At 48.7% G+C, this 27,203-nt stretch overlaps 1 protein-coding gene across 4 annotated transcripts in view; it reads left to right on the top strand.

Annotated features, from left to right (window-relative positions):
* MBNL3 (muscleblind like splicing regulator 3) overlaps positions 1–25,569 on the top strand; it is a 77,062-nt gene extending 51,493 nt beyond the window's left edge. The window contains exons 3-10 of one of the 4 annotated variants that reach the window (XM_054388533.1): positions 2,300–2,500; positions 3,848–4,084; positions 7,020–7,073; positions 14,708–14,858; positions 17,400–17,435; positions 19,815–19,909; positions 21,699–21,772; positions 25,401–25,569. In XM_054388533.1, the coding sequence (XP_054244508.1) occupies positions 2,300–2,500; positions 3,848–4,084; positions 7,020–7,073; positions 14,708–14,858; positions 17,400–17,435; positions 19,815–19,909; positions 21,699–21,755 (831 nt within the window). In that variant the 3' untranslated portion in view covers positions 21,756–21,772; positions 25,401–25,569. Of the gene's footprint in view, positions 1–2,299; positions 2,501–3,847; positions 4,085–7,019; positions 7,074–14,707; positions 14,859–17,399; positions 17,436–19,814; positions 19,910–21,698; positions 21,773–25,400 lie in introns of those variants that run through there. The other 3 variants (XM_054388534.1, XM_054388535.1, XM_054388536.1) reach the window with 3 other exon arrangements.
* Positions 25,570–27,203: the final 1,634 nt, after the last annotated feature.

Raw genomic sequence — 27,203 nt, 5'->3', positions numbered from 1 at the left:
GTTAGGACAGCCTGGCTGGTGGCACTGTGGGCTGGCTTCTTCCAGATGGCAACAGGCAAAGTTTTTCCTGGCAGCATGAAAGCACTGGCATGAAGGTGCCCATGTGTTGTTCCTTTTAGAACCCCACAGGACAAGAAGCACCAACACTAAAGCAAGGAAGGGATGATTTTTGTGGCCAGAAAACAGCCCCAGGCCATTTTGTAAACAGTCTTCACTTTCTACAACTTCCTAAAAGGAGGTTGCACTGAGGTGGAGGTTGGTCTCTTCTCCTTGGTATAAGGTGATAGAATGAGAAGAAATGGCCTGAAATTGTGCCAGGGGAGGGTTAGGTTGGAGATGAGGAAAAATGTTTTTGCTGCAAGACTGGTCAGGGATTGGCACACGCTGCCCAGGGGGGTGGTGGAGTCCCCATCCCTGGAGGTGTTCAAGAAACCTGTGGCCATGGCACTTGGGGACATGGTTTAGTGGCCATGGTGGTCTTAGGTTGATGGTTTGACTCAATCTTAGAGGTCTCTTCCAACCAAAACAATTCTATGATTCTATTGCCAAGCATCAGCAGCTTTAATTGGAGCCCAGAGCTCACAGCAGAGCAGGTGACAGAAGGGACAATAAAAATTATTGCAAGTCCCAGGCTGCCTCCCCTGGGGGCAGCTCAAAGCCCTGCTACAGGAGCAGGAGTGGTGCCTTGCAGGCTCTGCTCCTTCAGGTGGGGAGGGGGCGTTTTTCATCAGCTGAATTTGGCTTTCTTCCCAAACATACCTCAGAGCTGGTGCTTTAAAGCTTCACAGACTCCCTGTCCACAGGGGATGCCTCCTGCCTGGCAGAACAGCAGCTGCTGCCCCAGACCAGTGCTACTGGAGCAGTTCAGGCCAGGAAAGCGGCTCTGGGCACTGGTGCTGAAGCTCTGCTGTGCTTGAAGGGCCTGCTTAATGCTATTTAGGAGTCTGAAGCAGTCAAGATCTTCGTGGCCCTGTTGTTCTGTCTCCTCATTGGAGCATGGACCTTGTGCTGGCCCACCTGAGCCATCTCATCTCATACACTTGGTCCATGGCTCTTCCAAGCCCATGACCCTCTTGTTCATGCCAGAGCCATGAGGTCTGGCACATTGTGACAGTAGTGAGTTTGGTGTCCATTCAGGGGGAAGCATAGGCTCAGGATACTCCTGCAAAATGGCTTTTGCCTGGAGGCTGCTGGCAGTCTGAAACAAGCCCCGGATGTGCAGAAGGCTTCACCAAGTACACTGCAGCAGGGATGCTTCACCTGGCTCTAGAATCAGAAGGGTGGGGGGTTGGAAGGAACCTCCAGAGATCATCAAGTCCAAACCCTCTGCAAATTAGGACCACTTAGGAACTCATCCAGGTGGGTTTTGAAGATCTCCAGAGAAGGACACTCCACAGCCTCTCTGGGCAGCCTGCTCCAAGGCTCCAGTACCCTCACAGCAAAGTTTTTCCTCAAGTTTAAGTGAAACCTCAGAACTGTTGCTGAAACTAAACAAGAAGCTGGCTCCTAGAGTCTGGGGGGCCAGTTTTGCCTCATGTTGAGATGGAATTCCCTGTGATTGAGTTTACAACCATTGTCCCTCATCCTTTCTCTGTATCACTGAAAAGAGCCTGGCTCCATCCTCCTGCCAGCCAGCCCTCAGCTATCTGTAGCCATTGATAAGGCTCCCTCTCAGTCTTCCCTTCTCCAGGCTGAACAGGTCTCTCAGTCTTTCCTTGCAAGAGAGATGCTCCAATCCCTTCATCATCTAACTGATGGGCTTTACCTTAGCCACACTAGCCATGAAACCACAGAGCTCAGCACAAGCTGAGAGGGAATTCAACCATGCAGCTGTGGAGCTACCTACTTCCAGGCCCTGAAGCTGCAGTTTGCCTTGAGCTCTCTCTACAGCATTGCGGTGTAGACATTTTAGAAGCTGAGGCACTTACTTGGGAATGAGAAGCCAGTTTTAATTTGGATCTGCCCTAATTGCTGGCATGAAATCCTTAATTGTGTCATTAAACTATAAAGATGATCAATATGCTTTGATCTGACGAATAAAGATGCCTTGTGCTCAGGATGAGTCACAAATCTGTGAGTCAGAAGTGAAAGGATTGCAAGTAAGTGGTGACAAATGACTAGATTGGGGAGCACAGCATCTTGATGCTGCTAATCAAGATGTCTAAAAGGATTGAAGTGATGCAAGGCTTTGATGGGTAATCCAAGACAAGAGTTTTTACCTGCTATTTTGTTTTTCCTTGTCCTAGCCAGAGTGTTTTTAACTAACATTTTGGGGTTTCTTCCTTTTTTCTATCCGCAGACGACGTTTCCTGTGACTCCATCGCTTGCAACAAGCCCCACGATGGCTTTTAGTCCCTACCTGAGTCACGTTTCTCCTGGGATGGGCTTGGTTCCTGCAGAGCTTCTACCAAATACTCCTGTCCTGGTTTCTGGGAATCCCACTGTTACAGTCCCAGGAGGCTCTGCTGGGCAGAAACTGATGCGTACGGACAAACTGGAGGTATTTGGCCATCTGCTACGATACTGCTGATGGGAATAAACAAGACACGCTCCCAGCTGTTGCTCCCTGCCAGAATGACCTGGTGCAGCACAGGGCAGAGTTAATCTTGCAGCTTTCCTAACACAGACCTGTTGCTCTCTGCTTGAGTAGACTCTCCTGAGGGGCCTGTTCCCAAATCCTTGCAAGTCACTGGGAAGTTGGGAGTGCTCACTGTATTTCAGTGGGTGTTAATGCAGGGCTGGGGTGGTTGTCTGCTGTATGTGGTCTGCCACCTAGAAAAAACTGCAAGCAGGTGGTTCACTGAGCTGAGTGGGAGGTGCTTGGGAAGTAACAGGCACTTCCCTTGTCTAGAGATAGGCTTCTTGAGCTGCCACAGAAAGCTCTAAGCATTGCACTGCTGAGAGTGGTGAATACAGGGCATTGGAAAATGTCTCCTCCCTCCCACAGTTAGCTGGGACATAGTGCTGAAGGAGTTGTAAATGTCTTTCAAAGCCTAAGCAGAGGCTCTGCAGGAGATAAGGGCTGAGGACTCGAATTCAGAGGCCCCTGCAGGTTTAAATTATACCCCAGGAAGGTAGAGGGAAAGGCTGTAATTTGGAAACACCTTGGTCTGTCTGATGTGCTTTCTGTTGCCTTTCCCCATGCTCAGTCTGATGATACGTGATCTGCACCACCAGCTGTAGTCCTCAGCAGCTTCTCTCAGTTCCTCAGACAGGGAAACCTTGCAGTTCCACTTTGTGAGACCTTTCCTCTGCCTTTGATGTTTCAGTGCTCATAACTCACAAGGATCTGCAGGATCTTTGTGAAGCTGGCAATTGTGGCAACACCTCACGATAAGGCATTGAGGCCTAATCATGTCATGCCGGGGGCGGGTTTATTGTGGATGGCAGTGGCAATGTTTATGTGAAGGAAGCTCCTTATATTTAAGGAAAGGTGCTTGTTGTAAATAACAGCAGCATGCAACACTGAGAGTTAAAGGCCCTGTACCCAGGAGTGTGCTCTGTAACAAATCCATCACCCAGGTGAGACACAAAGGGCAGAGCTCCAAAAGTTGGGGCAAAACACCACTGACTTCCTGGGGTCACTTTCAGTTCTGCACTTCACCTGCATTTGCTAACTTGCCTTGGTAAGGTTGTGGGGGGGTTTCACCCCCTGAAAAGCTGTGAGTAGCAGCGGTTGCCGCTGTGACTGGTGGCAGGCGGTGCTACCTGAGCTGAGCAAGGCTCTAGAACCCACAGGTGGCTTAACGTGGCCAAGCTGAACTGCTGCTGCTGCTGCTGCCTGTTGCAAATACTGCCTGCAGAGTGACTTGATTGCTGTTGCTCAACAATGTGACTTTCTTTCAAGGTTTGTCGAGAGTTTCAGCGTGGAAATTGCACACGTGGTGAGAACGATTGCCGCTATGCTCACCCCATAGATATTGCCATGATAGACACAAATGAAAATACTGTTACAGTTTGCATGGATTACATCAAAGGTCGCTGCTCTAGGGAGAAATGCAAGTACTTTCATCCCCCTGCACACCTGCAAGCCAAAATCAAGGCAGCTCAACACCAGGTGAACCAGACAGCTGCAGCTGCAATGGTGAGTAGAGCTCTTCTCATGCTGTCTTTCCGTCGCCGAGAGATTTCCTCTGTGTCATCCATCCTTGTGGAGAAGTAGAGTGCTTTGTAAATGGCTGGCTAGAGAGCATGTGCAACGTGCATCCCATCTCCTCACACTTCCTGTATGCTCACCACAGCATGATGCCCTCAGTGGCACAATACATCTGGCCAGGTAGGGAGGTGGTGGTGAGTCCAGTGATTTCCTGACAGGACTTCACGGTGTGACAGGAACCCAAGCACAGCAGCACTCGGAATCAGCTCCTTCCTTGGCTGTGTCACAGGTGTCAGTCTAGCTTCCTCAGCACACAACAATAGCGAAGGTTGTCCATCCCATAATACATCTTTTGCAGGGAGATACTGGCCTGTTGAAGTCAGGAGCAAAATTTCCACTGACTTGAAAGTTAGAGAAACCACTGTTGTTCAACCTTAGCAGACTTGTGCCTGATACCTTTGCTAAGGCTCAGTAAAATGTCAAAACTCAAACCTAGGCTGACTTCCTGACCCATCTGATACTCTGGACCCAGTAGAGAAGGTCCTACCTGCGTTTGAGTTTGAGTTTGAGTTGTGACTTCTGATAGTTAGGATTTTAAAAGGCCTCAAGGAAGACTTAGCAGATCAGCTCCCTAGCTGGAGGAGACGTTTGCCATTCTGTTGAGTTGGATTTGATGGCACCTCTTCACTCCAGTGATGAGAGAGCTGGGGTGGCAGGAAAGGAGAGGCCCAAGGGAATCTTTCCCACATCTACACATTCCTGATGGGGGGCCTTAAAGAAGCTGGAAGCAGACTCTTCTCTGTGGTGCACAGTGAGAGGCCAAGAGGCAATGGGCACAATCCCAAAGTCAGGAATTAAATACGACACAAACAAACTTCTTTACCATGAAGGTGACCAAACATTGCAAGAGGATGCTTCTTCCTTGGAGATACTCAGAACCTGCCTGGACACAGTTGTGAGCCAGCTGCTCCACTTGCCCCTGCTTTGAGCAGGTTGTTGGTCTCCTCTGTTGTGTGATGTTTTTACCTTTTTTTTTTTTTATTAATAACTAATTTTTTAAAGAGCTTTTAACCTCTTTTTTTAATTTGGAAGTAAACTTGGAACTAAACATTTTCTGAATTCTTTGGGGATTTTTATTAAGGACACCAAAAGAGGTTGCTTTTCATTCCTGGTGAAATGTAGTGCAAACTCAAGATGATTTAGCACAAACCCAAGATGATTTAGCACAAACCCAGGATGATTTAGCACAAAACCAGATGATTTATCACAAAACCAAGATGATTTAGCACAAAACCAGATGATTTATCACAAAACCAGATGATTTAGCACAAAACCAGATGATTTATCGCAAAACCAGGATAATTTAGCGTAAAGCCAGAATGATTTAGCACAAACCCAGCATGATTTAGCACAAAGCCAGGATGATTTAGCACAAAGCCAGGATGATTTAGCACAAAACCAAGATGATTTAGCACAAAACCAGATGATTTATCACAAAACCAAGATGATTTAGCACAAAACCAGATGATTTATCGCAAAACCAGGATAATTTAGCGTAAAGCCAGAATGATTTAGCACAAACCCAGCATGATTTAGCACAAAGCCAGGATGATTTAGCACAAACCCAGGATGTTTTAGCATAAAACCAGAATGATTTATCACAACCCCAGAATGATTTGTCACAAACCCAGGATGATTCTAGAACTTAACCAACTGCCCTCTTCGTAGCATCAGTCTTACCTGGAATGTAATCTGGACAACCAGTTTGTCCAGCAGTGTTTATTTATTCCATTTCTTACTATTTTTATTATCTTTATTCTACTTCTTGCTGTTTTTATTATTGCTGAAGCAAGAGCCCCTGCCCTGGTCTGTTGAACAAAGAACCTCCTGAAATGAACCCCTGGTGTTTTTCACAATAGAATCTTTACTTTTTCACTAATTATTTAGGACACTGCTACTTAAAGCCAGTGCATGTTTTATTCATGCTGCTGGCTTCTCTTAAAAATGTAATTAACCTTCTTTGTATGCTGTTAACTAGAACCTATAAAATATTTATTGATGGCTTGTTGCACCACCCTGGCTACCAAAACAGCTTCCATTATTCATTGGCTTTTCAAGGTTTGATGCATTTACTGTACCTGTTGAGGAATAAGGCTTCCATAAAGTGAAGAATGGTGCCCAGTGTTCTTGGATCAAAAAAAAAACCAACCAAACAACCTATATGCCAGACAGATGTGTGTGCCTTCTAAAATAGATTTGGAATGACTTCAGGTCTAAACTCAGCAGATACTGCTGAGGAGCCCAGTCCTGCAGTTTCTTGACATGCATAAATAGTAGCTTTGCTCACTCCTGCCTGGCTGAAGTCCCTGCAGCACAGTCAGATCCACTGGTTCAGGCTCAGTACCCGGGCCAGGGTGGCACTTCAGCATGTGCCTGAACCTCTGTCCTTCCCCAGTGGTCCTTCCCATGCCACAAGTGCTCCTGCTGAGCTCTGCATGGCTGTAGCTGCAGAACGAGGGCCGAAACCCAGCGCAAGTCCACTTGCAGCTGCTCATCCCCGAGCGCTCCTGGCCTGCTGCTCCAGCTCAGTGGGGATGCTTGGAGGCACGTGTCCCTTGGTGCCATTTCTTTGCTTTAAAACTTGCCCATGCAAACTACCTGGGTAGCCCCTAGGCCAGGCAGCTGCTCTGCCCCCCCCACGTTGTGCATGCCTCGTCTCTTTATTATGTTGGATAATGCATTCACCTTTTTGGGTGTTTGTTTTGTTTCGTTTTGTGTTGTTGTTGGTTTTTTTTTCTTTCTTCTCTTCGTCTCCCCAAAATGTTGCTCTCTCTGACACACCTCTGCTTGCTGTTCTGTTTCTGTGCTTGACTCCCCCCTCCCCGGCCCATTGCCATCATGTGCTCGCTGCCTGCTAATTAAGACTCAGCCAGCTGTCAGATCACTGAAGCGACCGCTCGAGGCAACCTCTGACCTGGTACTTGGACCTTTCACCTTCTCGCTTTGCACGTAACCATCTTAGTCTGCATGAAAGCCTTCTGCACTTGAGCTGTTGTGGTAGTGCCTGGGGAGACTGCCCATCCCAGCCAGAAATGTTGCCCTGTGCCTTCAGACATGCCAGTCCTGCGCCATGAAGCCTTTGAGCTTTGCCTCCCCAAGCTCGGATGTGTTTGGGAGGCAGAGAGTAATCTCTGGAGAGAGGCAGCTCTGAGTTTGGAAGTGGTGTTCAGAGCAGCAGCAGGTTTGGTGGTGTGAGATGTGATGTTTTGGTGGGAATTTAACTGGTTATGGCTGCAGCATGCCAAAGGACTGGGTGGTGCAGGACAGATTCAGCAACTTTTCATGCTGCATCCCAAAGCAGAGCCTTGCCTGGCAGTGCCCAGCAGCTACTGCCCTGCAGAGGGTGTGCTGGGCAATGGGCAATGCTTGGGTTTAGGAGGGAGAGGGCTAAGCAGCACCCTCAAAGGTCTGTGCTGGCAACTGAAGCAGGTGCAGTGCAGGACTTTGGCCATGTGTTTGGTAAGCTGGGGAGATGGCTTCAGCTGGCTGTGTCTCTGGTTCCTTCCCCAGGGGGATTGGACTTGATGATCTCCAGAGGTCCCTTCCAACCCCTAGCATCCTGTGATCCCCCATGCCTCCATGGGGCAGGGTCAGCAAAGAGGCTTCCCTCTGAGTGCTTTTTGCTTCAGGCACAGGTTCTGCTCCCCAGGCTTCTGTCTGCAAGTTGTCTTCATGTAAGCTACCTCTGATCATTTGCTAAGATTTTACCTGGTTTTGTGGCACTATAGTGAGGCAAAAGCCATCCTCCTAGTCTGCTCTCAGTCCTGGCTCCATAGAAGACAACTCCCAGCCCAAATAATGTTCACTCCAAATAATGAGGAATCCAGTCAAGCAAACAGCTCCTGTCACTCAGCTGTAGGGAGGGAAAGGAAGGAGTGGTGACAGAGGAGCACTGAAGCCTTCAAGTTCTTCTTGCTTCTCATTTCCAAAGCTGAGGCAGAGACTGATCTGTTTCACTTCCGCTCTGAAGGCTTGGTTTGGGTTTTTTTAAGTAGCAGCTTCCTTATCAGCATTCCAGGCAGCAGTATTAGGAAAACTTTCTAGGAACCAGCTTCCACTAGCAGTCATCTGGATGTCATCTCAAAGCATGTGGAGGAAAAGAAGACTGTCATGAAGGGGAAGTCCTGCTTGACCAACCTGATAGCCTTCTCTGATGGCATAGCTAAGCTGGGTAGGAGAAAACAATGGATGTTGTCTAGCTCAACATCAGAGGGCTTTTGACACTTTCTCCTGTAACATCCTTATAGGTCAGCTTAGGAAGTGAGGGTTGGATGAGTGGACAGTGAGGTGATTTGAGATTTGGCTGAATGACAGAGGTCAGAGGGTTGTGGTCAGCAGCACAGTCTAGTTGGAGGCCTATAGCTGGTGGTGTTCTCTGGGGTCACTGCTGGGACCAGTCTTGTTCAGCATCTTCATCAATGACCTGGAGGAAGGAAGAGAGTGTACACTCAGCCAGTTTGTGATGGTACCAAACTGGGAGTGGGGGCTGACAGCCCTTCAGGCTGTTGTACGTTCAGTGAGGCCTGGACAGGCTGCAGAGTTGGGCAGGGGAAAACTTAGGAAGTTCAACAAGGACAAGTGTAGGGTCCTGCACCTGAGGAGGAACAGCCTCCTGCAGCAGTACAGGTGAGGGGTGACCTGCTGGGAAGCAGCTCTGTGGAGAAGGACCCAAGAGTGCAAATCCACCATGAGCCAGCAACGTGCCTTTGTGGCCAAGAAGACCAACGGTATGCTGGGGTTCATGAAGAAGAGTGTGGCCAACAGGTCAAGGGAGGTTCTCCTCCCCCTCTGCTCTGCCCTGATGAGGCCACATCCGGAGCATTACGTCCAGTTCTGGGCTCCCCAGTTCCAGAGAGACAGGGAACTACTGGAGAGAGTCCATTGGAGGCTATGAGCATGCTGAGGGGACCAGAGCAACTCTGTGATGAGGAGAGGCAGAGACCTGGGGCTGTTTAGATTGGAGAAGAGCAGCCTGAGAGGGGATCTGATCAATGTTTATAAGTATCTAAAGGATGGGGGGCAAGAGGATGGGACCAGACTCTTCAGTGGTGCCCAGTGACATGACAAGGGACCCCAGGCTCAGACCAGAACACAGGAGGTTCCATCTGAACATGAGGATGTTCACTCTGAGGGTGCTAGAGCACTAGACCAGGCTGCCCAAAGAGGTGGTGGAGTCTCTTTGGGGACTTTCAAAGCCCACCTGGATGCTGTCCTCTGCAGCCTGCTCTGTGTGACCCTGCTCTAGCAGGGAGGTTGGACTTGATGATCTCCAGAGGTGCCTTCCTACCCCTACCATTCTGTGGTTCTGTGATTGCACTGTAAATGATGTGACAGCCTCTCCCTCCACACTGATCATGGCTGGAGCAGATACAGCCCCAGAGCCACCTCAGGCAGCTGCAGGGTGCTTCCCTGCCCTCTCCAAGAGCCATGTCTTCAAGGAAATGCTGTCTTGAAGGAAATGGGAAAGCCTTTCAACTGCCTTACCCTCCTGACCTCCCCCACTGAACAAAGCCCCATCAGATAAGTTGCTTTTAGTAGTCTTCCTGCTCTGAAACATCTGAAGGATCACAGCTGCATTGAAACGTCACCTCCTCTGAACCCTTTGGGAAGGCTGCAGCAGAGGACTCCCAGTGGTGATAAGAGGGTGGATGATCTTCAGAGGAAGCTGCTCACATTGCTTCTGCTGCTTGCCAGGGTGCTGCCTCTGCCCTCTCTGAGATCATTCTGTGTTGGTCATGCCTTGGACTGAAGGAGGGAAGCCAGATGCAGCCCCAGCCCCTCTTTGCAAAGAGATGAAAGCCTGATCTGCTGCCAGGAGATGGCAATCTGAGGGGACTTGGAGGTGCAGTTGAATTGTTTGCTGCAAAGGTTTAATCCAGTTCTTCAAAAGAAAAAGAGAACCCAAATGAGAGAGGGTTGTTAACCAGCATGTGGGGAATTGTGAGTGTGGCAGGCAGTGTGTTTTTATCTGTCAGTCACACTGCAGGATCCCTTCCCAGCCCAGGAGAGCACAAACCTCTTTGTTCAGCTGCTCCTGTTCCAGCAGGAATGTGGCCTTCCCAGCCCAGAAACCAGAGGCTGCCTGGCATTTATGAAGTGGGAATTGTTCATTGGGATTGGTGGTGAGACACTGGAACAGGTTGCCCAGAGAGGTTGTGGCAGCCTCCTCCCTGGAGGTGTTGAAGGCCAGGTTGGATGAGGCCTTGAGCATCCTGGGCTAGGGGGAGGTGTCCCTACCCATGGCAGGGATTCCAACTGGATGATCTTTAAGGTCCCTTCCAACCCAAACTGTTCTGTGATCGGTGCAGGCTAGAACATGGATACTGAGCTGGATTAGCCCTTCCATCAGTAGTGGGAATTGTTCTTTGGGATCAGTGCAGACTGGAACATGGATATTGGGCTGGATTAGCCCTTCCACCAGTAGTAGGAATTGTTCTTTGGGATCAGTGCGGGCTAGAACGTGGACATTGAACTGGATGAACCCTTTCAGCAGCTCAGATGCTCCAGTCATGTTGCATGGGTTGCATACCCATGTTTGCACACAGACAGGCAGAAAATGAAGCCATAAAAAGTTACTGTCAAAGGCTACAGTGACATCTGTGATGGGCAGAGCTTATCCAGAGTGAAATCACAAGCAGCAGGATGAGGTAAACTCAAAAAGTGCTTTGCTACAAGGGTTTAGTCAAGCTCCTGTCCTGCAATAGGGACAGGGAGGCACTGGCTACAGAATTCAGTAAGGAGTGGTGGTGAGGAGTCTGTTATTGCCTTTTGTAGGTGCTGCAGGAGACACTTGGGGCATTAAGATGATAACAGATTGCATCAGGTTGGAAGGGACCCTTGAAGGTCATGTTGGCCTACCTCCCCTGCAGTAAGCATGGACATCTCCAACTAGATCAGGTTGCTCAGGGCCCCATGAAGTCTGACCTTGAATGTCTTCAGGAATGGGGCCTCCACCACATCCCTGGGCAGTCTGTTCCAGTGTTTCACCACTCTCATTGTGCAGAACTTCCTCCTGATGTCCAGCCTCAATCTCCCCTGTTCCAGTTTCAAAGCATTGCCCCTTGTCATAGAATCCTAGAGGCATAGAATTATTTTGGTTGGAAAAGAGCTGTAAGGTCACTGAGTGCTTCAGGACCAGGGCATGCTGCAAGACAGAACTGTTGTATCCCCACAAGCTGTCTAATTCCTTCAGGTCCTGAGGCTGATACAGGAACTCTGGCCACTGGTTTGCTCTGTTGTCCCTGCCAAATCCCTGTGCAGAATCTGGCTTGGCCCAACTTCAGCAGGTGTAACTTTGGGCACCTCTCCTGGACATCTGTAGATACACCTTTTGGTGGGCATGCTCCTGCCCTCAGGCTCTGTCATTGATACAAGAACTGGAGAAGGGGTGAAGCCAAATCCTTCTGGGCCCTCCTGCACCTTAATATCTGAAATAAGATAGAGGTAAGAGGAGTGGGTCTGCAGGGCATGCTCCTGTAGGAGTGCTCCCCTGTAGGCTGCTGAGGCGGGAGAGGTGGCTCAGAAGGCTGTGGCAAACCAGCAGCAGATCAAGACAGGCTCCTGGCTCCTGTGCCCACAGCCCATTTGGCAGAGCTTGCCTTCAGGCTGCACAGCAGCTGCTCCAATCTGCTTGATTTTGTGGAAGACTCTGGAAATGTTGCATTTATCTGGACTCCTCCATCCCCCTGCTGTTCAGGAGCAGTCGTGGAGCTGCTGGAGCTCTTTTCTGTCCCATGTTCCCAAGGGGCTGTGGCAGGGCAGGAGGCAGGGTGACGCTAGAGAGCTGACTGCAACACTGGGCTCAGAAATTGCCCTCTGAATCACAGAATCATAGAATCAGTCAGGGTTGGAAGGGACCACAAGGCTCAGCCAGTTCCAACCCCCCTGCCATGGACAGGGACACCTCACACTACATCAGCCTGGCCAGAGCCTCATCCAGCCTGGCCTTAAACACCTCCAGGGATGGGGCCCCAACCACCTCCCTGCACAACCCATTCCAGGCTCTCACCACTCTCATAGGGAAGAACTTCTTCCTCACATCCAGTCTGAATCTCCCCACTTCCAGCTGTGTTCCATTCCCCCCAGTCCTATCACTCCCTGACACCCTCAAAAGTCCCTCCCCAGCTTTCTTGGAACCCCCTTCAGATCCTGGAAGGCCACAAGAAGGTCACCTCAGAGCCTTCTCTTCTCCAGACTGAACAGCTCCAACTCTTTCAGTCTGTCCTCATCGGAGAGGTGCTCCAGCCAGGTCATCATGGTGAGGTCTCAAAGTCTCCAACTGCTCTGCTTTTGGCACTGTGGGGTTTTTGGGGTGGTGAGAGCCTTTGGCCAAGTAGCAAGGAGTCAGAAGTCCATAATGTACCTAGCACAGTTGCTTTGCTATAATTAGTATTTTTTTTTTCTAAGGCAGATTTTGCAAGTGTCTGAGGAAGAACATGTAGCAGTCAGGCAGTGGAAGGAACGTGGATGCAAGCAGCAAGTTCCTCAGTCACTGTAAGGCTGTTAAACACCTCTGGTGTACATGGAGCTACTCTGCAAGCTGCAGATCTGTCTTGTGCCTGCAGGAACATTCATGCAGCCTTCATTAAACAGATGAGATGTAGATACAGTCAGGTTTAACATAGGTACCAGCGGGGCCTGAGCTACAAATGGAAACTTCTTTACCTAAAAGACCTCATCCTAAAATACAGATCATAAGCAAAAAAGTTTGGTGTCTGTGTCTGAGAAGGCTGTCTTGTGTTTGACTGCTGTCTTTTGGTAACTAGCCAGAAGAAATCAGGAAAGGTGAAGTCCTAATGGCTGGCACTGGATGCCTGCTGGCATTAGCTGAGGATGTGTGCATGTCTGAGGGCAATTTTGCAAATGCAATTTCTTCTTCTAATTTTCTTCTTTTTATTTATTTAATTCCCCCCCTTTTAATATTATAACCACCCAAAGGCCAGCATGTGAACAGAGACAGGCTGGAGTCATGGTTTGCCTGGAAGTATCTTGCTTAACCATTTCTCAGATGAGCAGTCTCCTACCTGGCAAATTAAATTTCAAGTGAAACCTGTTTCTAGATGGTGACAAACTGTTGCAAGCTTTCACCTCTGTTCTGTTGTGTGTTGGTCTCCATAAGGCTTTAAAATCTTTGTTCTTTTCACTCCTGTCCTTCCTTCAGGCCACTGCGTGCTTGTAGCCTTAACCCTTCTTTAGCCACACCTCCCCCATTACACACCCTTCACTGTCACCTAGGGGAAAAGGCTATGAAATAGGTGTGCTAATAACCCTGTTTTTCAACCCTTGCTTTGATACATGATCTAGACCCACAAGCAGGCAGAAATGACCTGATTCTGCATGACTTCCACGTGCATAAAACTCATTGACGTCAATGGGAGCCTTACGTGCAAAGAGGCTGCAGGGCATAATTAAACAGGACCCTTTTCTATCACAATGTGTGGAGGTGGGGGTGGGGAAAAGACATAGAGGAGGGAAAAAAAAAATTAGTTTCTACTTGGGTACAATGAAAAGCTGTAAATCATTAGAAACATTCTTGTCTCCTGAGAACCTGACGTACTACTTTGCTGTTGAGGCATGCTTGGCTAAATGATGAGTAACTGGCTGAGAAAAAGTTCTTGGGGTAAAGCTTTTTACCAAGTCTGAGCAGGAAACAGGTTTGACAGGCTGCAAGAAGCTTGGTGGGGTGATAGAACATGAAAAAAAAAAAAGAAAAGGGGGGTGGGGTTTGCCTGATAGCAAGGCCCACCCAAATCTTGTTTGAACACCAGGCTTGTCAAGGGCCCTTTCCACTGCTAGCAATGAGCGAGCAGAAGGACGCTCTTGGAAGCCACCCTGTAGAAACTGGGAGCAGACCCAGAGCTGCTGGTGCTGTGCTGTGCCTCTGGGCTGAGAATCAGGCTTGTTTTGACCGTGTTGCTCAGCCCCTCCACTAAGAAGTGGAAAGGACTTCACTAGGGGTGTGTGATTGCCAACAGCCACCTCTTCACCACCCAGGCACAGGGGATGGCTGCACACACTGTGTGCACTTCCAGGCCTGCATGCAGGCAGGGGGTGAAGCAGAGGCAAGCATCCCTTTTCTTTTTCCCATGGCACTTCTTGCTTATGCTAATCTTCTTGGTTTTAAATAGCCATCTGCTAGATCTCTTTCACCTGGCCTTTTATTTTAAATGCTTGATGCCTGCAACTGCTCTTTGTAGCGTCCTGTTCAGGGGATCACCTCTCTGCTTCCCTCTCCTCATGCTTTTTTCCCCCCACTGTGTGCCCAAGTCAGTCCTGCTGAAAATCTCACCTAGCCTCCCTCCTCCTTCTGGACCCTGCCCCTTCTCCTGGTACATTTCCTGACTGCTTACCTCGTGAAGTGTTTTCACCTATTACTTCTACTGTGATTTAGTTGCTCTTCTCTTTCTTGTCTCTCTAAGTTGATAAAGTTGCAGGTGATTTTAAGCCAAGCTCCCCCTTCCCCCCTGTTATTTATTGCATGCTTGATCTACATCTGGGCCTTTGGGGGTTTTTTTTCACTCCACTTGTCTTTAATGACTGCCTTATCCACAGGCCCTGCCGCCTGGTGCACTTCAACCTTTACCAAAGAGGCCAGCACTTGAAAAAAACAATGGTGCCACCACAGTCTTTAACCCAAGCGTTTTCCACTACCAACAGGCTCTAGCCAACATGCAGTTGCAACAGCCTACATTCATCCCTACAGGTAAGCATCTCTCCTTGCTTTCCCCAGCTTTGTAGTTGTCTTTTTATGACTTAGACATTGAGCTACCGAGCAGATTTTATGTAAGAGTCCTTAGCCAAAGAGTTCTCTGCTTGTAGTGTTGCGTTAAAAATGGATGAAAAGATAATGTTTGTTGTTTGACTGTTTTTTTCCCTTCACCTAGTACAGTTCAGGGCTTGTCACTTGTAAAGATCCCTTCTTAGCTCTTTTTTTGCTTGGTTTGGGGTTTTTAGTTAAGAGAAATGTCTGCATGCTTCTTGAATTCATACTTCCTGTTTCCTCTCCTTATGATTCAACTGGTTAATGCCAAATTAATTCTTTGACTCTTGCATAGCACTCTCACAAACTCATGTTAAAATGCCTTGTGGACCTCTGTGCCTGCTCAATTGCCAGGTATCTTTCTGAGCTTCTCTCTCAGTGACCTACATATTGCAGCAGCCACGGTGTTTCTAGAGGGAACAGTTCCTCTTTAGTAAATACAAATTACATAATCCTCTTTAAAGGCATAGATTTCCCTCTTGCTTGTCTTTTGACCAGAGCTATAGCCTAAGCTTTTTAAAAGCAATTTAACTCCCAGCTTCTATTGTACCTTTAAGGTCTCAGAGTAAAATTGAAAGATGCACTTGGGTAATTTGTAGAAGGACTGGAAATATTGACGTGGCAGATGTCTGCTGACTAGGCAGTTAACCTCCATTTACTGCAGCCAAATGAAAAACAAAACCTGCTTAGAGTAGTAAGCATTGTAAGTGGCTGGATTAGGAATATTCCAGAGCTGATAGCTCATTTTTTAGAGTCATAATGATCATTGTAGAGCCTCAGAAGAGAAAGATTGCCCATGGGTTTTAAGGCTGTATTCACCTGCCAGATGCTATTTCCAAAGACACACAAAGTGTTTCTCTGGGCTGCCCCCCCCCAAAGTGAACACACACCAGACTTAGACCTTGGCCCTGCCATTTCTTGGGGTCAGGGAAAAAGCTTTAGAAACAGGTCCTGTGCTGAGATCAAGCTGTCTCAGGTGTGAGTGTGGCTCCAGAAAGCTGGGACCTAAACCCTGTGCTCCTGTGGCTTTTATGTTATGAGAGCACTTGGAGACACTCAGAACTCACCAGCTGCCAAGATGTTCTTCCAGGGGAGCAGCATCTTGTACAGAGGGATGGAAGAGGGGCACTGGAGTAGCAGTCTCCCCCTTGTGCTCTGCAGAGTGCTCCTGCAGGGACTGGCTGAGCTGACCTTACTGCAGCTCCATTAGGTGCCAAGTGAGGAAGCACTGACACCTCTGAGAATGCCAAGTTCCCCAGCTGGCTGCACACTGCCCTTCCTCCAGGTGGCAGCGGCCAAAGCTGGCAGGAGGACGTGGGTGCTGGTGCAAGCACCGTGCAGGAGCTCTTACCCTGCACTCTCACTCTGCTCTCGTGCCTTGTCTCATGGCAATGAAATTACACACAGGGCTGATGCATAACAGGTGTATTTGCTGGCACCTGCTCTCATCTGAGGACATTAATGCTGGGCAGAGCAGCAAATTCCCAGTCAGAGGACAGCTCTCTGATGAATTTACTTTACACATTCTCCTTTCCCCTCGTGCTTCAATCTGCAGAGCTGGCCTCAGCCTTTGCAGTGCTCTGGAAAGTGAAGCAGAGAAGGAAAGGAAGGAAGCAAGAAAGGAAGCAAGCTGCTGCTGCTCCTCTTGGTTTCTTCTGTTCATAGAATCATGGAATGGTTTGGATTGGAAGGGACCTTAAAGGTCATCTAGATTCAAATCCTCTCCATGGGCAGTGACACCTCCCACCAGCCCAGCTTGCTCAGGGCCTCATCCAAGCTGGCCTTGAACACCTCCAGGGAGGGGACATCCACAGCCTCCCTGGGCAACCTGTGCCAGGTTCAGTTATTGAGGGATCAGCACCATGGGTTGCTGTGTCTGGGGCAGGGAGAGAAAGTCAGAGTGTCCACTGGAAATGGCATCATCACTGCAGTTGTTCCAAGTCCACAAAAAAACCTCTGCCTCTTTCAGCTTTAAAACCAGAGACTTTGAATCCCAATCCCCCCTTGCAGGAGTAAATTGCTTTTGGAAAGCTGTTTTTAACATGAGTGTGACATTCCCCTAGGGGCAATTTGTTTTCTGCTGACATGATCAGAAAGAAATCAACACACCTGATCTCAACAAAAGCCTCCAAGCAAGCCCTCTGTCTTAGGCTAGGTCATGCAATTTCAAACTAGGGTGGGAGAAGAAAGTTACTCTCCCCTACCCAAGAATTCAAGAATTAATTTGGTTGGCTACGATCTAAAAACTGAGTTTAAACTCTTGGGCTCCCGAGATCGATTTCCCCAGGAGCAGAATCTGTTTGCATGTGCTTAAAAGTACCGAATGCTGCAAAGAGAGGGGGGGAAAAAATTTTTAAAAACAAAACAAAAGCAAAAAAAAAAGAACAAACCTGCTTTTTAGTTACAGTGATTTCTAACACCGAAGCTTCACTAATGAAATATCCCTTTTGTTCATCTTTCCACGCTTCAATGCATGGTGTGCAGGGTCAGTTCTGTGCATGACACCCACTGCAAGCGTTGGTAGGTTTTTTTTGTTTGTTGGTTTTCTTTTTGTGGTTTGTTTTTTGGTTTTTATTTGGTTGGGTTTTTTTGCCCCCCCTACACGAACTTCTCCACTCGTGCCTAATTCTGAAAGAGACAGCGAGTTAGTGTGCATCAGTGAGAAGCTGGGTGGCTGAGTGGTGTGACTGTCTATATGCTGTCTTCTTGGAGGCTTCAGTGGTCATAGCCCTTTTAATTTCCATGCAGTGCTTTTGTGTGACTAAGTAAGAGAGTCCCAAGGTGATGTGTTCCCACCCCTACCTAGTTCTGCTGCAGAGACCACAATGTGTCACTTGAATGTCTTTACAACCCGTTTAAGTGATGCAACAAAAGAAAGGAAATACCAGGGGGAGGGTCCTGCTGGTTTATTTTCTTGTATTGGGTGTCAGGTGGATTAAAGTTGGGGGTTTTTGGTTGTCCTCCTGAGGATGTTTTAGGGGATTGGTTTAATAAAGGTGCTAAGGAGGGGTACATCTGCAGTCAGCCCCTCTGCCAGAGCAGGACAAGAGAGAAGCAGAGCTTAGACTGTGGACTGGCTGAAGATTCATCTCTAGTGAAGTGTCAGCTGTGCAAGTAGCAGGGAGCATATAGAGGTGCCACTGCTGGTGCCCACGGGATGCAGTGAGGCAGCAAGGCTGAGCACACTCTCATTGCTGCTGCAGGGATCCAGTACGATCAGGCTCAGCATCTGGGTCTTACTGGGAACCTGTGCAGGTCTCTAAGGAACCCTCCCCTCTGCCTACAGCTGCTGTACACAGCAGGGTGGGTGAAAGCTGAGCTTTCATCCTCTATCCAAGGGTATAGCAGGGCTGGCAGCACCCAGGTGTGTGTCTGCTTCAGAAAGAAGGAGAGGCAGGAGCCTTGCGGAGGGTGCAGGGCTTCTGGATAGCTTTGGCAGGGCTGGCTAAGCACTCTGCTCTCAAACTGCCCCACTCCGGTAGCACAAGGAGGACACACTGCTTGCGTGATGGGGGGAGCTGACCTTTTCAAACACGTCTTTGGCTGTAGGAGACCCCAACCCACACACTCCTCCGCTGCCCTGTGGCTGGAGCATACCCAGCCTGCAGGCACACATGCTGACCGCAGGGGTGGAGGGGGAGGCAGCTCTGCTTCCCTGCCTCACCTTTGTAGGGACAGCTGGGCCTGCCCATGGCCTCCCTGGCCACACGAAGCCCACCCTAGGTACACCCTGGAGCATCCCCTCCAGCACGGTGCTCCGTGGGATGTGCAGCACTGGGAGGCTGCCGAGCTCCCTCTCCCTGACATCCTTTTGGATGCTCTTCCTGCAGATGGTAGCTGTTCAGGTGCACTTCTGTGTTCTTTCCTTTTCGGCCCCCTCTCCATCCCTCCCCATTCCCCCCTTCACGCATACATCCTGCACGGAGAGGAGTTTTGCCCAGCTTAGAAGTAGGGTGGGAGGAAGCATGCTGAGTTTGCCCGGGGAGAGCTGCCAGCTGCTCGTTTGCCATGCCTCCAGCCCTGTCCTGTGCCAAAACATCCTCCCTTGCTAGGGAAAGGCAAGAAAACCTGGTGAAAGGGCTGCGGCAGCCGCTGCAAAGTGCATCATGTACCTCTGGTGGCTGGCGGGGGACTGGGTGGGGAGGGGAGGGGGACGAAGCTTTCCCAGGCGGGCGGGAGGGGTGCGCTTGCCAAAATGTCCCCACCCAAAGGACCGTGCACTGGCTGTGTCTAACTCCCCACGGGGTGCGAGCCGACCTTGGGCTTTTGCTAGCACACCCACCCCCTCTCCCCCCTTTGGAAACCTGAGCCCTCGGAGTCTAATACATCATTGTTCTGCTTTTATAAATGTACTAAGTGTTGAGAATGTTTTGGTTTTTTCCTTAATTATAATTGTAATTGGCTTTTCCCCTTCTCTCTTGTTTATTATTTTTTTTGTTGTTTTGGTTTGGTTTTGATTTTGTTTTTTGTTTTTTGGTTTTTTTTGTTTCCCAATGCTGTCTTGCCTTTTTTTTTCCTTTTTTTTTTTGTGGTTTTGTTTTGTTTTGTTTTGTTTTGTTTTGTTTTGTTTTTTTTGCACTGTGATTGCATGCTGCGCCCCGATGTGTCCTTCATGACGATGTCACATGGCTTGTTGCTGTGATTCCTGCCACGCCCCCAAATCCACCACATGTTGCCATGGTTACATTTATTATATTTAAAAAAAAAAAAAACAACAAAAACAACAACCACAAACAATTAAAAAAATACAACAACAAAACAAACTAAAACAAAACAAAACCCAACCAACCAAACCAACACCACCACCACCAACAACCAAACAACCACCTCTATATATATATCTATATATATATACGCTCCACCCTCCCGTATGTCGCTTCCATGGTTCCCTTCCGAAAGTGCCCATGATGCACGGTGCTACGCCCACCACTGTGTCTGCAGCAACAACTCCTGCCACCAGCGTCCCCTTCGCTGCAACAGCTACCGCCAATCAGGTTTGGCCCTTTCAATGGCTTTCTTTGACGCGTTCAAGATCTTGAGGGCTTTGGGCGAGGGCCTGGATCCTGCGTGGGGGCTGAGCGCAGTCCCCCCCACAACCCCGACCCGCTCCGCTCGGCGCAGGCTCGGAGGCAGAGCATGCGTGGTGTGCGTGTGTGTGTGTGTGTGCGTGTGTGTGGTGTCTGGGGGTCGGTGAGGGGACCCCAGCTGGTCCTGCCGTGCGCAGGACGGGGCAGCAAGCCTGGCTGGAGCATAGGGATGGGCGATTGATAGGGGTGCAGGTGCTCCTCCTCCTCCAAAAAAGCAACGCCGCGAGCGAATGGCCTGCGAGACTGCCCGCCAGGCTGGGTCATGCAAGACCTGCAGTGCCTCTGCTTTCGGTCTCAAGCAGAACTATTCTCCCAACCCCTCCCCTCAGCAGAATTACCACCCTGTGGTGTTTTGAGCATGTCCTGTCTCCTGGCTGGAAAGTGGAAGTGAAAACACAAAGCGGCCTCCCCGCCCCCAGCTGTAAGATTGGACTTCTAAAAACCAAACCCACCAACAAAAAATCCCCAAAAAAACACCCCACAACCAAAAAAAACCCCAAAAGTCAGGGGGCAAGGCTATGAAGTGTGAAGCTTATTGCCAGCAGTGACGTCACCCATCCCTACAGAGATGACCCTGGGTGTGCAGTACGTGCTGCTGTAGCACTGCCGTAAGTGTACAGGATGTCATGCATGTCTGCCAAGCCATGACTCTCTCCAGAACTTTCCCTCTGAGGATACTGAGTTGTGATGGCTGCTTCCGCACCAGTCCTGAAGTGCTAGATCCGCACAACCTTTCCTAGTGATGCTTCCTGAGAATTTGGTGTGCCAAACCTTTGTCCCAGTTAGACCAGAGACATTTCAAACCCTTGCCTTTTTGTTTCATTTTGGTTCCCCCACTATCCCCCCCCGCTACTCCCAATACTGATTTTTAGTGTTTTTTTGTAGTTGTCATGCTCTCAGGTTTAGAGCCATTGCAAAGAACATGGGGAGTCACTCTGCTCTGTAGGAGGCTACATGCCAGCAATATCTCAGGGGGCATCCTTTAGTCTTTTGCTAGTCCAAGGTCATGGGGCTGTCAGGAGAAATTTGGTTTGCGGAAGACCTAGGCAGTGTTTTGCTGCTGGCAAGAGGGATGGCTAAGCCTTTTATTCTGTGCTTGGTTGGTATTTCCAGGTAGAGCAAGGTGTTAGTCAGACTCATATTGGTCAGGAGAAGGCAGCAGGAATTCCTGTGCAGCATTGCTTTGGGGCTGTATGAGTCCTGTTTCAGCCAGCTGTGTTCAGGGCGTTTCTGTCTGGTAGTCACAGAATCACAGAATGGGTCGGGTCGGAAGGGACCTTAAAGATCACCCACTTCCAATCCTCTTGCCATGGGCAGGGACACTTCCCACCAGCCCAGGTTGCTCAAGGCCTCGTCCACCCTGGCCTCGAACACCTCCAGGGAGGGGACATCCACAGCCTCCCTGGGCAACCTGTGCCAGTGCCTCAGGTTGCCCAGGGAGGTTGTGGAGTTAGAGGAGGTCGTGGTGGTCTATGGAGTTAGAATCCCAGTGCAGTCACCATGTACTCCAGCAGGCATCAGTAGTGATGCAGCTGCCTTGTGCTGAATGTGTGGCAAAATAAAGACCTCTTGGGAATGAACCCTGGTTTTGTAAGACAGTCATGTGCTTTACTAACCTGATGCTGAAGACAGAATGAGGCCCTTGACCTGAAGCCAATGTGTTAATGTGCTGTATCCTCTGTTTTTTTTGCTGTAGATATCCCAGTTATCAGTAGATGAACTGAGTAGCAGCATGTTTGTTTCACAGATGTAGAAGTTCCTGATAGAACAGTAAGTTCATTCTTGGTTTTTGGGTTTGTTTTTTTTCTTCTCTTTCTGGGGGTTTGCTTTGTACAAGGGCACTTCATCCCCCAAAAGGGAGGCTGGCTGGGGCAGAGGGACTGATCCTCTGGGGCCCCTGGTGGCTCCCTGCTCTGCCAACTCAACAGAAACTCAGCAGCTGCAGCACAGGCACGAACCAGCCCTGTGGTTTCTGACAAGCAGTGCTGCCTTGTGTCTGAAGGCCCTGCTTATGGTGTTCACAGCTCCCTTGGTGCATCCCCTGAGTCCTACAGCTCTGGTGACAGGTTCCATTTGCTCTGCACAGCTCCCAGCTGCCTGCAGATGCCTCAGAGAGCTGCACTATTGATGGCAATGACTGCTCTGCTATTGAGTCAGCTGAAGAGGTGTCACCTCTCTTTTGCTGTTAGGGCACATTGTCTTTCCTGGGGTAAGCAGGATTGGGGCAGCAGCAGCTGCTGTGCATCTGCAAGGCTGGCTTGGGCTCTGCTGGTGGCTGCAGTGGGGACCTGCCTCATGGTAAGCCCTTGTGTATTTGCAAGACCAGGACGAATGCCACAAGCAGCATATCCTTCACCCTATCTGCAGATCCTATGCTTCCCTAGGCTGCTGGGTTTCTCTGAGTGGGAATGATGGAGGAGTTTGGCCTTTCAGAGTCTTATTTCACAGCCACCACAGCAGTGTCATTTTTCCATTGCTTTTCCTTGTGAGTGTTTGCTGATGGTCACAAAACAAAACCATTTGTTTTGTCACTGTCTGGGTTTTTTTTTTTTGCCTCCAAGAGGGTAAAGAGCAGTTCAGGCAATTCAACAGGAGCTCACTAGATCTTCTCAGTGCAGGCCACATAGTTAAGACACACAAGTCTAGACTGTAAGATACCCAACCTGTTTCTTCCTCAGGTCACATTTTACAGGCAAATGCTTAAACGCTGGAAATGAACTTGGCAAGCAGTTCCCTAATGATACCTTCAGCAGCAGTTAACTCATTTTAGTGGTGGCCCTGATCTCTGCTGTCCTTAGTAAAGTAGTGCACATATGAATGACCCACTGACTGGCCATGGATCCACCCCAGTTCATGCAGGAGTGAGCAGCAAGCTCTCCCTGCTGGTGAAAACCTTCTGCACTGCACAGAGCACTGCTGTGCCAAGCAGGAGACAGACAGACAGACGTGACACCTGACAGGTTAACACATGCAAAACAGCCTGGTCCACCTGAGGAGGAGGAATTTGCATTGGGAAAGCCTCATTCTTGAACTCTAAAAGAGTTTTTTTCAGCTCTTATATCAAAAAGTTTCTCTTTTTTGCTGAGTTCTTTTCACTTTGATGTGCCTGGGTGCTTAAACTCAAGCTATCAAGAGCCAGGGATTGCAGACCAGGAGAGGAGCTTCCATGGGATGTGGTTTTTTCAGGAAGCAGGGAGCATGGCACAGTTCACCAATGTATGAACAGTACTAAGGACTGGGAAAAACCTTCGCTGGGAAGAAGCAGGGTCAGCATACTGAGCTTGATGGGATTTCATGGGCTGCTGGAGGGGATTTGAAACTGGGTTAGACAAGGGTTGTTCACAAGGACAATGTGAGCACAGGCAGGAGCCACAGCTCTGCCAGCAGCACTTGTCCTCTTAACACCTTGCAGAGGGAGGACATAATCACACAGAATCACAGAACTGTCAGGGTTGGAAGGGACCTCAAGGATCGTCTGAGTTCCAACCCCCCTGCCATGGGCAGGGTTACTTTCTGCTAGATCAGGTTGCCCAGAGCCACATCCAGCCTGGCCTTAAAAGCTTCCAGGGTTTGGAAAAGTTGGTTTGAAACTGACTCCTGAAAAATAAACTGTCTAGAACTTGGGAGGCTGTTAGAAAAGGGTAATAGCCCCCAGCATCCCCAGTGCTCCCCAGTGAGCATTTTCATGCAGCAGCTTGTCTGTTTGGATGCAGGTCCTGCCTTGTTTGCCCACTGTGTCCCTGGGTGAACTAAAGCATATCTCTCAAGGACACATTGCTTCACATTTCCCAAGCATCTGAAATTGTCCCTGTGCTCAAGGGTTTTGCCAGACAAGGACCTTGGCTGGGACTCTACAGTGCTGAGGGGCAATTCCCAAAGCTGCCCTGAGTGGGATTTGGGTCATTGAAACACTTGCTGCTCTGGCAGATGTTTTTCTTTTCCTCTGTGGTTGATGAGGTCCTGTTAGATAGGCTGGCTGGCCCAGCTCTACAGGAGACCAAGAGCAAGGTCCTTCAAGGGAGCATTTTCACAAGTGCATCCCAAGAGAGGCAATATATTCCCAGAAGAGAGTCTCCTGAGCACAGGGTTTCCGTGTCTGTGTTTGGTCTCGGGGCTCCATTTACCTCTGGCTCATTGCTCCTTAGAATCAGACTTTAATGCAGCTTATCTCTGATGCTCTCTGAAGGAAAGAGGAGCTAACAGGAGTCAGGGATTCCTTTGGCCCTTATTACTCACCCTCTACCTGCCATCCTGTCCAAAAAGAAGACTGTTACTCACCCACCTCCCTCTTACACTAAATGTCTTGACAGTGTGTGAGGCAACACTGGAAATGGAAAGCCCTGAGTGCAGGTTAAAGAGGATGCCAAGTGTGCTGTTAGCAATTTCACCCTGTGGCAGAAAATGAGGGGAATAAAATGTTTCTCTTCCTGCAACTTACCAATGGCAACCCCTTGGTCAGTCTCTTCTCCCTAGTATCAGGTGGTAGAACGAAAGGGAATGGCCTGAAGTTGTGCCAGGAGCAGTTTAGGTTGGAGATGAGGAAACATTTATTTCCTGCAAGAGTGGTCAGGCATTGGGACAGGCTGCCCAGGAGAGGTGGTAGGGTCACCATTCCTGGAGGTGTTTGACAAATAGGTGGACATGGCAGTTTGGGACATGGTTTAATGGCCACTGTGGTGTTGGGTTGATGGTTGGCTCAATGATCCTATGATCACAGAATCCTGGAATGGTAGGGATTGGAAGGGACCTCCAAGAGATCATTGAGCCCATCCCCCCTGCAAAGCAGGACCACTTAGGACAGGTCACCCAGGAACACATCCAGGAGGGTTTTGAAGATCTCCAGAGAAGGAGACTCCACAACCTCTCTGGGCAGCCTGCTCCAGGGCTCCAGCAGCCTCACTGTGAAGTTCTCCCTCATGCTGAGATGGAATTTCCTGTGATTGAGTTTCCATCCACTGCCCCTCATTCTGGGTATGACTGGGAAGAGCCTGGCTCCATCCTCCTGACAGCCACCCTGCAGATACTTGTATTGATAAGGTTCCCCCTCAGCCTTCTCTTAACCAGACCAAACACCCTCAGGTCTCTCAGCCCTTCCTCACCAGGCAGATGTTGCAGTCCATTCATTATCCTCATAGCCTCCGTTGGACTCTCTCCAGTACTTCCCTGTCCCTCCTGAACTGGGAAGCCCAGAACTGGACACAGTACTCCAGGTGTGGTCTAACTAGGACTGAGTCGAAGTCTTTCAGACCTCAGAGGTCTTTTCCAGCCGAAGCATTCCAGTGCCGTAAATGTCTCTTGTTGCAATGACTTTTCCAAGACACAGCTGTGGCTCTCTCTAATTTCTCTCTCTTTCTTTGTTGTTGTTGTTGTTGTTGTTGTTGTTTTCTTTCTCATGCAGCAGACCATGTTGAAATCCTGACCAGTAAAACTCCGGAGCACCAGGACTTCTTGGTGGGAAGCTGCGCATGGCCTTTCTGTATATAATCCCCTTCTTCCCTCTCTCGTTTCTCTACCACCTCTACAGTAAGCCTGTTGCAGCCTACATGTTAACCAAAAAACTGAATCAATGGGAATGTCAAAAGAAAAAAAAAAAACAAAGCAAGACAAAAAAAAAAAAAATAGAAAAGACAAAAAAAAGGAGAAAAAAAAAAAGGAGGAGAAAAAGGAGAAAAAAAAGGAGGAAAAAAAAGGAGGAGAAAAAAAAGCACTATAGAAACAATTAACAAACAGCTCTCTGTTATCTGAGATATACAAGTAGAAAGTTATAATTAAGACTTTTATAACACATTACTTTAATAACACACTTAAATCATTTTCTGAACTACCATCCTGAGCAGTGCACCTGCACCCACGGACTGTTGGTTTTCCTCTATACCTATCGATGGATAAATGTTTGTCTTGGGTTTTTTGTTTTTTTTTTTTTTTCCAAGTGTTAATCTTTACTGCTTTGTTTACATCATAGTCTATGGATTTGTTTTTCAAGTGTACATCATTATCAAGTATAACTCCAGACCATTTGGGGGGGTTGTTTTGTTTAATTTTTGGGTTGTTTTTGTTTTTTTTTTATTTGTTTCTGGTTGTTTGGTTTTGGTTTTTTTGTTGTTGTTGTTGCATTATTCTTATGTCTTAAGTTTTCATATATTGTAGGTTTTAAGGGGGGGGGAGGGGAGTTTGTTCTCTTGGGGTTGTATTTTATTTTCTTTTGGTGGAGTTTGGTTTATTGTTTGGTTTGTTGTTTGGTTTTGGTTGTGTGTTGCCTTTTTTTTTTTCTTTACTAAAAATGTTATTGTGGGAAACAGGAATTATGTGCTTGAAAACCACGACACAGGAATGTTCTGCCCCCCCCCCCCCTCCTATTTTGCTGGATTTTGCTGTGAATGTCAGCTGAAATTGCTTGTGTTAAACGTTCCTTTTATTATTATTTTTTAATTATTATTACTATTAATTTTTTTTTCATCAGTTAACAATTTGCCTTCAGATAGAGTCTCCAATTTTTTAGTACAAGTGACATGAGAGGACAGCTGTTCTTTTAGCCCAGGTCAGGGGATTTCCTTCCATACAAAGAGCTGATTCTGGAAACTTTTGGAGGCGGGGGGAGGGGGAATAATCAAAATCCACCAAATGCCAGGCTCAGGGAGGGGCCAGGACTGATGTGCTCAGCCAGTGGTCAGCATCAGGGGGTTCCTGCAGCTCTGTTGTCCCTTGAAGTGCATTCTCAGCTGCAAACAGCGCACAATCTCTCTTGCTGTTCTCGTGGTGCAGGCAAGCAACAAGGAAAGGGTGGTGAAGGGAGACAGCTTCAGCTGGGCAGAGACTCTGTTGACCTGGAGAGGAGCAAGTGCCAGCCCTTAGCTGGAGTGAGCCCATAGCCATGGCTCAGCCCAGGGCTGGGCAATACCATGCCCAGGGGCTTGTCTCCACTTAGCAGGCTGGGACATTTCACCCTGAACTCTCCTGTGGCTCTTCATGAAAGCTGGTCAGCATGCACCAATTATTTAAGCACCACTCTCCGTAAGCAGGTGATTCCTTTTTTGCCCTTGTGATCCTCCAGCCCTTTAAAGCAAACACAGCAGTAGCAAGGCAGGGAAAAGAAAACAAAAAAGCTCAGCATAACTTTCTACCATAGACAAACCTCCATCTCCACTGAGCTCCTGTAGGTCAGTGGGTTTATTTTGGCACCTTCTACTTGATCAAGAGCAAT

Source organism: Indicator indicator, chromosome 17, assembly GCF_027791375.1.
Source record: "Indicator indicator isolate 239-I01 chromosome 17, UM_Iind_1.1, whole genome shotgun sequence".
Lineage (NCBI taxonomy): Eukaryota > Metazoa > Chordata > Aves > Piciformes > Indicatoridae > Indicator > Indicator indicator.
Note: the sequence above shows the minus strand (reverse complement) of the source record. Positions and strands in the feature narration are given on the sequence as shown.